Genomic DNA, 8316 nt, shown 5'->3' on the forward strand with positions numbered 1-8316 from the left:
ACAGTGCAGTGGTTCGTCGTCGGCCGGCCTTGATGGAGCTGGAGGTGGTGGTGGTGGCCAAGGCCATCCGCCCGCCGCCGGTGGGCCTCGCCGGAGAGGCAAAACTGATGCGCATTGATTTCCCGGGTGAGGTGGGCGGATGGACGTGGAAATAATGCCGGCAGGACGACGAGGATAGGGCATGGGCCGGGGCACTCCCCCCTGGTGCTCGTGGTGAACCTGAAAACTGCTGTTATGTTAATTGTTATTATTATTATTAGTAGTAGTAGTAGAAACAAGTGATCACCACACTGGGAGCTCGCATCGCAGTAGCTGGTTGCTTTCAAGTGCAAAACAAGTAATTGAACGAGCAGTATGCTCCCCTCCCACCCTGTCTCTTGCACTGAAGTTAATCGAGTGACACAGACGACGTGGACTGGACACACGCTTGAACAAAAAATCGTGTGGTTATATATGGTACGGTGACCGGTGTGGCGAGCCGGCAAATGCTAGGCAAGATGCTCACCAGTCACCTAAGGTTGCCTCACTCGGTGTTGTTTCACGGAGGACGCAGCTGACAGGTCCAAAGGAGAGGAGTAGGAGAGACCTGCAGAAATTGCCAATGGCCGCCCAGCAAGAAGCCAAGATAGAGACGTACATGTACCGCTACCAAACAAACGAGGCATTCGAAAAGTTACAAAACACCGTCGTACGACCCTCGCAGTCGGCCTCGTCGCATATCTTCACTCCCGATCCCGTCCTTTTCCGTAACCCACCCGCACATGGCCGCTGTCGCTGCCAAGCGGGCCCCGCGCTGCCAGTGTTCTCCCTCGCTGCTCCCCATCTCCCCGTGCGCCCCGAATAAAAACGCCGAGCAGCGAGCCAGCGAGCAGCTCAACTGTTCCGCACACACAGCGGCGCCATACCAGAGTGCTCGCAAAATCGCATCAGGAGAGGGGAAAAAAAGCTGAGAGAGAGAGAGAGAGAGAGAGAGAGAGAGAGAGAGAGGAGGTGCTAGCAGCTAGCTCTGTCTCTCTCGCTCGTGCCTCGTGGCCTTGTTGCATACTTGCATGCCCAATTGCAGGAAAGCCACAAAGTCTCGTGTTCCGGCGGCAGGAGCAGTAGGATCTCCTCTCGCCAATCCACCAGTAAACAAACTCCCACAGCAGCCCGTTTGGCTGGCTCGTTAACCGAAGAAGAGGCGAGGAGCGAGAGGGAGGCGGCGGTGTACGGAGCAGCATGAGGCCGCCGCCACCTCCATTGCCGTCCCCGTGCTCTCCCGTCTTGGCCCTCCTCCTCGTCCTGCTGCTGGCCTCGTGCTCGTCCCCGGCAAATGGGAGGGCTGCGCCGTCGTCTCCGGGTGCTGCTGCTGCGCCTGTCGCCAGGCACGTCCGCGCCGCCGACGCCGCTGCTGCCGGCGGCGCCAATGGGACCGCCTCCGTTGCTCCGGCGGTGCCGGCGCCGCCTCCCGTCGGTAGGTTACCGGTGTCAGGGAACAAGCGTTTCTGGTTCTTTCAGATTTTATTTCTACTGTTACGCTGTTTCTTGTTTCGGATTTTTTGGGGGAAAAAAATCTTTTTTCCTCTTTGATGAAAACTTGCAGAGTATTTCCTGAGCGGCTGCAGTGGAAGCTGTTGTTTCTTCTGAAAATGGCCAAAAACAGCATTGGTTATATCCAGAGCTCGTTTTCTTTCGCAATTTGCTCAACCAAATTTACTGGAGAAATGTTCTTTTCATGGAAAAAGGCTGCAGTTTGGGATCTTGCATTTCGTTCAAATTAGAGATAGAGAGAGGACCGTTGCGGAAAATTAGCTGCGTTTAATGGTCATCAAGCCTGTTCTTTCCTCCGCTTGACGGTTTCAGTTGAAAAATCTAGTGTTGTTTCCGGAGCAATTAGTCTCTGAGCTCAGCGCCGTTTCAAAAACCTGAACTTTTCCACGCCCAAAAGCAGTAACTGTGGAGCCAGCTTATCTTCTTGATGAATTGTCTCCTGACCTGCCCGTTTCCTCTGCAGTGATCATCGTGGAGCGGCGCCATCATTTCCACCGCGAGCTAGTCATCGCCTCCGTTCTCGCCTCCATCGCCATCGTCGCGATTATCCTCTCCACGCTCTATGCGTGGATCCTGTGGCGGCGGTCTCGCCGGCTGCCCAGCGGCAAGGGCGCCAGGAGCGCAGGTCCTAGGCTCACTTCTCTCGACTGCCTCGGCTGGCTCTTGAATTCCTGAATTGCTCATGGACCGCTCACCTACATTGCACAGACACCGCGAGGGGAATCATGCTGGTGCCGATCCTGAGCAAGTTCCACTCACTCAAGACGAGCAGGAAGGGGCTTGTGGCGATGATTGAGTACCCATTGCTCGAGGCGGCGACAGGGAAGTTCAGTGAGAGCAATGTGCTTGGTGTTGGTGGCTTCGGTTGCGTCTACAAAGCAGTTTTCGATGGTGGTGTTACCGCGGCGGTCAAGAGGCTGGAAGGAGGTGGCCCTGAGTGCGAGAAGGAATTCGAGGTGTTAATTCTTCTCCATTGGCCATTGCTGCTAGTGATAATTGATGAGGGGTTATTTGTTCTTGTAATGACTATTTCGGCTGTGGTTGCTGGCAGAATGAGCTGGATTTGCTTGGCAGGATTCGTCACCCCAACATTGTGTCCCTGCTGGGATTTTGTGTTCACGAGGGGAATCACTACATTGTTTATGAGCTCATGGAGAAGGGATCCCTGGACACACAGCTGCATGGTACAGTCTCCTATGATTTCTCTTATTGCTTATGGATGCAGCTCTTTCTTGAGATCTTCATACTGGGAGCTTTTCGTGTGTGGCTATCTTCAGGGCCTTCACATGGATCAGCCCTGAGCTGGCATATCCGGATGAAGATCGCACTCGACATGGCCAGGTTCTTATGATCTTATCCCTGCACTTTCCTACAAATGAGTGAATGGGTGATGAGTTTTAAATTGAAGTGCTGATGATTGGCTGGCTACTAGTTTATAACATGCATTGGTAACATAAACTGGGCAGGGGATTAGAGTATCTCCATGAGCACTGCAGTCCACCAGTGATTCATAGGGATCTGAAGTCATCTAACATACTTTTAGATTGTGACTTCAACGCTAAGGTACACTTCCCATTTTCTTTAAGGACAACTTACTATTCATATTGTCTTCATGTGTTGGAAATCAGCTGAATTTTTGAAGTTCATGTCTTTTTGCTCACATGTGCAGATTTCAGATTTTGGTCTTGCAGTGACCAGTGGGAATATCGACAAGGGAAGTATGAAGCTTTCTGGGACCTTGGGTTATGTGGCTCCTGAGTACCTATTAGATGGTATATTGTCAGATTAATTGTCAACTTCGACTCACATGCATAAACAACTTAATTATCGATGGTGAAATTCTACTTCCATCCGGTAACTTTTGGCTGTTGTGTCGATTTCAGGGAAGCTGACTGAAAAGAGCGATGTATACGCATTTGGAGTGGTGCTTCTTGAGCTACTAATGGGAAGGAAGCCTGTTGAGAAGATGAGTCAAACTCAGTGCCAATCAATTGTGACATGGGTACGGTGCAAAAGAAAAAAAACCTGCACTAAACATAGCATCTCTAATTAAGTCAAATTCCACAATTTGGAACTTTAATAGTAAATGAGCAATTGTCAACTCTCATTTTCATGCAATGCTTATTGCATCTTGATTTTATTTTATCACATACTAGAAATCATCGACTTCACCATCAGTGCTAACATTTAAGGAGTCAATGCAATTTCTTTGTGTGCTGATATTTGACATGCTGAAAAATCACATACAGGCCATGCCGCAGCTGACTGACAGAACAAAACTTCCCAACATAGTTGACCCAGTGATCAGGGACACGATGGATCCAAAGCATTTGTACCAAGTACTGTTTTGATAGCCTGTTAATGGTCTTTATTTCAGATGTATTTATCCTTCCAACTATTTTGATTGCTGTTCTGTACCTGTGCAGGTGGCAGCAGTGGCAGTTCTATGTGTGCAACCAGAACCAAGTTACAGACCGCTGATTACTGATGTTCTCCACTCTCTTGTCCCTTTAGTGCCTGTGGAGCTCGGAGGGACACTGAGGGTTGCAGAGCCACCTTCTCCAAACCTAAAACATTCTCCTTGTTGAGATGTCCTGATCGGTCAAAGATCACAGTTACATGCTGATGAACCTGGACAATGTTTATCAGTGACTTATCACCCTAGTTGTGCGCCAGAGGATGACAGTTCCAACCTGCCGCTTGCTGGTTGGATGGAGAGAGAATTCTGGTTTGAAAAGAGTTATCTCCTATGTCTTTGCTTGTACAAAGAAGTGAAAGAAACAACACTCTTTTCCTTAGAATTTAGGGTCCTTCTGTACAGATCAAAGTTTCTCCAACACTATAACTTAAAGAATTTGAGAATGATGTGCTTTGGGTTCCACATGGGTACCCGAGCACTTTGGCTTCCTGCAATATTTTGCTTCTTATTGTACTCTGATAAAACTGAATTTTTTATGTTGTTAACTAGTGTGTTTTTCCCCCATTACATCCATTTTAGAATCCAAATCAGAATAAACTTGCATGTACTTCACTAGTTCTGCATACCAACAATAAGTTGCTTTATCCCAAAGTTTTGCTCCGTTGGTTGTGGTCAATCTGTGGGCCTCTCAGCTGCAATACAGTCTGTTGACAATGGAGCAAGCATCTGTTGAACAGGTAATAGCCCAATAGGCAAGAACAAGGTGTCAATTATTGGAACATGATAATGATTGTACTGCCACCAGAAGCTGTTCTTATTTGGTACAATAGAATCATGTTTCATTATTTGTATACCGTGGACAAAATGGACCAAGCAAACCATGAGTTGCCACTTGCCAGAGATACCTATGTGACAAGAGGCGGTTACGGTCTGAACTTATTTAATGACCTTGTTTGATACTTTTTGTTGCTGAGTATTGACAGTCTCATCTCAACGAGAACAGCATTACTGTCTTGTACGGATGAAGGTAAGGCGTCATGTCACTCGTCAAGCCATGGTGGTGAGTAACGTCTACAGTAAGTCTCTAAACCTAGGCCCTGTTTAGTTCTTGAACCATTTTGCAAAATGGTCAAGATTTCCCGTTACATTGAACCTTGCGGCACATAAGTATTAAATATAGATAAAAAATAACTAATTGCATAGTTCGCCTGTAATTTGTGAGACGAATCTTTTGAGCCTAGTAATGGTTGGATAATAATTGTCAAATACAAACGAAAGTGCTACAATAGCACTTTGCAAAAAAATTCACCAAGTAAACAAGGTCCTAAAATGCAGTGTTTGATTCAAGGTGCATTCAAATTTTGTTTGGTCTGCTGCTCTGAAATCCCTGTCTACCTGAAGTCACTGTCTTCTTGATGACGAGCTAAAACTTTACATGAAATCCTTGGGGTGCCATCTTAAAATTTGTCATCCGGATGACCCTGATGGCCTGATCAGTTGTTTTCCATGTTGAATTTGATCAATCACTCAGAAATGCTTCAAGATGCAGCCCCACTGGGAAATCAACAACTCATGCTGATGTTAATGTCTTCTGGATACTATTTGCACTCCCATTGAATACCTGGCTGGCATTGGAGATCAGATGAGAGGGCTGGATACTGGAGTTGCTTCGTTGATAGAGAGATGGCATCTGCTCCATCCATTCATTCAATTGGACAATAACACCACATGCGCGGGCTTGCCAGTTGCCACCCTGAGCAGATCCATGGTTTTTTTTTCTGCAGATAGGTGCATTGGCGTTGATCGAAAGAGCTTGCTCATGCTACGTGTACTTGCACTTGAAAAGTCCAAAGTTTTTCGGTTGGCCTTTCTTGGTACACGATTCTTACCTGGCTGGACTTGAATGGACTTCGCCCTGTTTGTTTCATCTTGTTACTGTACCGTGCACGCTGTGGAGGAGCAGATTGTTGATGTAACAATTGTAGGGGACTAGGATTGTTTTAAGGTGGTCGATTGTATTGATTGAGGCTTATAGGCTGTTTATCTACATAAAGTACATTGACTTGGTAAGGAGACTATCCCGGAGATGAGACAGATGTATTGGGATTACAATCAATCCTAATATACTAGTAGAAAGTACTCCCCCTCCGGCCGTAAAAGGATGCTTCGTTCACATGACTAGCTACTCCCTCCGTATAAAGCATAGCTTGACATGATACGATCTCCCAAATTATAAGGCCTATATATTCATTTATTTTATAAGGCATAGCTAATCCCAATCTAATCTAACAACTAGCTACCCTTTGGATTGCTACAGTACGGGTCAATCTACAATATACAAATCTACAAAGTTGTTTTCTGAAAATACAGAGGCCACTGTTCATAATATGTTATCTTATTAAGCTTATTTATCATCAGTCCAGTCTTCTTTGTCAAAGTGCTACCTAATACAGTTGCATATGATATGATATATGTGTCTATATATTATACACACAAACACACACACTGAACTGACAGTGAAGTTCTGTCAGTTTTCAGTTAAGCGTTGCCATCAGAGCACAAGACAAAGCTGTATCCATGGGCCTTTTTTTGTGACAACATTCTCATATTATTTCAAGAGAACAACATACTGCTGCTAGCTAGGAGTTGAAAGGATCCATGGGCATTGAGAGAGGGTAACAAGTCGCTGTGGTGACTGAGAAGCCATCCTTTTCACTGGAATGGAATGAAGCGAAGTATTCAAATACTGGAGAGAATTTGGGAGAATACAGCAAATTAGCAAGTGGCTTGGGCCAGCCAATCGTGAATCCACGCTGCAACACAGGGACGTGCCAACAAGCAACAGTAGCCATCGACCAGGGATACAATGCAACTGCCCGCTTCAATGTGCAAATGTGCGGTGCTCTTCTTTATTTATTATTTGTATATCTATCCCTAATAATTTTCAGACGTTTTTTTTTGTCCAGCCCATTCGATTGGGCCCAACCGTTCTGGTCCACTCACTTGGTCCGTCCATTTGCTCACTTGCAGAGCAGCCCATGACAATTTCCTCATGTTAAAAATGTTGAATGGCAATGTGTTTGGTCTGCCTTTATTTTTATTCTTTTTTGGCTGTTCATTAATAAGGAGAAGAACCCAAGTCTGTCTATCTATCTATCTATCTATCTATCTATCTATCTATCTATCTATCTATCTATCTATCTATCTATCTATCTATCCGATGAGTTCGGATGCGAGTCATTGCATGCCGACAACCTACGGGAACACGTGTAGTTCTACCAACACAGTGTCGGACACAGGTCTAGCTTCCGACGCTGCCGACCTCAGCGTCCAACGAGTGTTTCTCAGTAAGAAACAATCTCGTGACTTCGCCTCCTCTTCAACATCTCCTCCAGCGCAGTGGAAAATAAGCATTCCATTTCCACAAAATGGTCAAATCCTGTCTCGCAAGCTCGGCGGGAAGGAGAGAAGTTCCCAAATCCCTATCTACCTCTTAAACTTCATCTCCTTTGCACATGTGCTAATACCATCAAGTGTACACCACAAACAAAAAAATAGCGGTCTATAGTGGCGTTCTAGCTGCTGGACAGGCTTGCCGCTAAGCTATTTATATTTTTTCCGTCATCACAACTTTCACCGCTATTACGCGCTATAGTGCCGCTAAGTTGCATTTGTTATGACAACTTTCTCCGCTATTATGCGCTATAGCACCGTTCAATTAATCTAATAAATCTTCTCAGTGTTCTATCTTAAACTAGACTATCATTTATTAGTTGCAACTAATTTAGTTTGGACAATTAAATTTTTATGAACCATGTTGTAATGTCATATTGGTATTTAGTAATGTTACCTATGAAAATATATTTTTATTCATCAAAATTTATATTTACCATATCTTTTTTCATCAATTACTCGTGCAACAACCAAGCCTTTAGAAAAAGGATGCAAAGCCAACTCTGTTCTTTTGATTAGTCTTTTTGGTTCCTTCTCCCTATTGCACACTTAACTCTGCACTTTCACTTCCCCCTACTATAATGCAAAGGCACCTGCCATATATGCTAAGAAAACAATTAAACAGTTCAACTACGGTGCTTGTTTTGGAATTTGTTTTGCAGAAAAATAGCTGGTGGCAGGTGCTCTGACTTCTCATTTAAGTGAAGCAATACAACGGTATTGGGCTCCACGTACGAGATAGTATTACTGATTAATCTATACCATCCCAATTTGATATCACATTTAAACATTCTTTTTTTATACCAGCACTGATTATAGTGAGAATTTATTCTTCTTCAAGGCAATTGGCACAATTTAATCTCATTCCGAAAAAGAAAAAAAGAACTTAATTATGCATGAAATGGACGTTCAGG

General features: G+C 45.0%; 1 protein-coding gene across 1 annotated transcript; it reads left to right on the forward strand.

Annotated features, from left to right (window-relative positions):
- On the forward strand, positions 1219 to 4516 carry LOC8069331 (probable receptor-like protein kinase At1g80640). Its single transcript, XM_002437310.2, has 10 exons — positions 1219 to 1453; positions 1994 to 2155; positions 2239 to 2486; positions 2582 to 2714; positions 2808 to 2871; positions 2997 to 3093; positions 3200 to 3302; positions 3414 to 3532; positions 3780 to 3869; positions 3957 to 4516. The coding sequence occupies exons 1-10, from the start codon at positions 1219 to 1221 to the stop codon at positions 4116 to 4118; spliced, it is 1413 nt and encodes a 470-aa protein (XP_002437355.1). The 3' UTR covers positions 4119 to 4516.

Source organism: Sorghum bicolor, chromosome 10 (genome assembly GCF_000003195.3).
Source record: "Sorghum bicolor cultivar BTx623 chromosome 10, Sorghum_bicolor_NCBIv3, whole genome shotgun sequence".
Lineage (NCBI taxonomy): Eukaryota > Viridiplantae > Streptophyta > Magnoliopsida > Poales > Poaceae > Sorghum > Sorghum bicolor.

What these genes read in the sequence shown, in the direction of transcription:
- LOC8069331 (XM_002437310.2), top strand. Translation starts at nt 1,219, where the DNA reads ATGAGGCCGCCGCCACCTCCATTGCCGTCCCCGTGCTCTCCCGTCTTG. An exon ending in AGTGCGAGAAGGAATTCGAG is followed by an intron (nt 2,487 to 2,581) that starts GTGTTAATTCTT and finishes GGTTGCTGGCAG; the next exon opens with AATGAGCTGGATTTGCTTGG. An exon ending in TCCTGAGTACCTATTAGATG is followed by an intron (nt 3,303 to 3,413) that starts GTATATTGTCAG and finishes TGTCGATTTCAG; the next exon opens with GGAAGCTGACTGAAAAGAGC.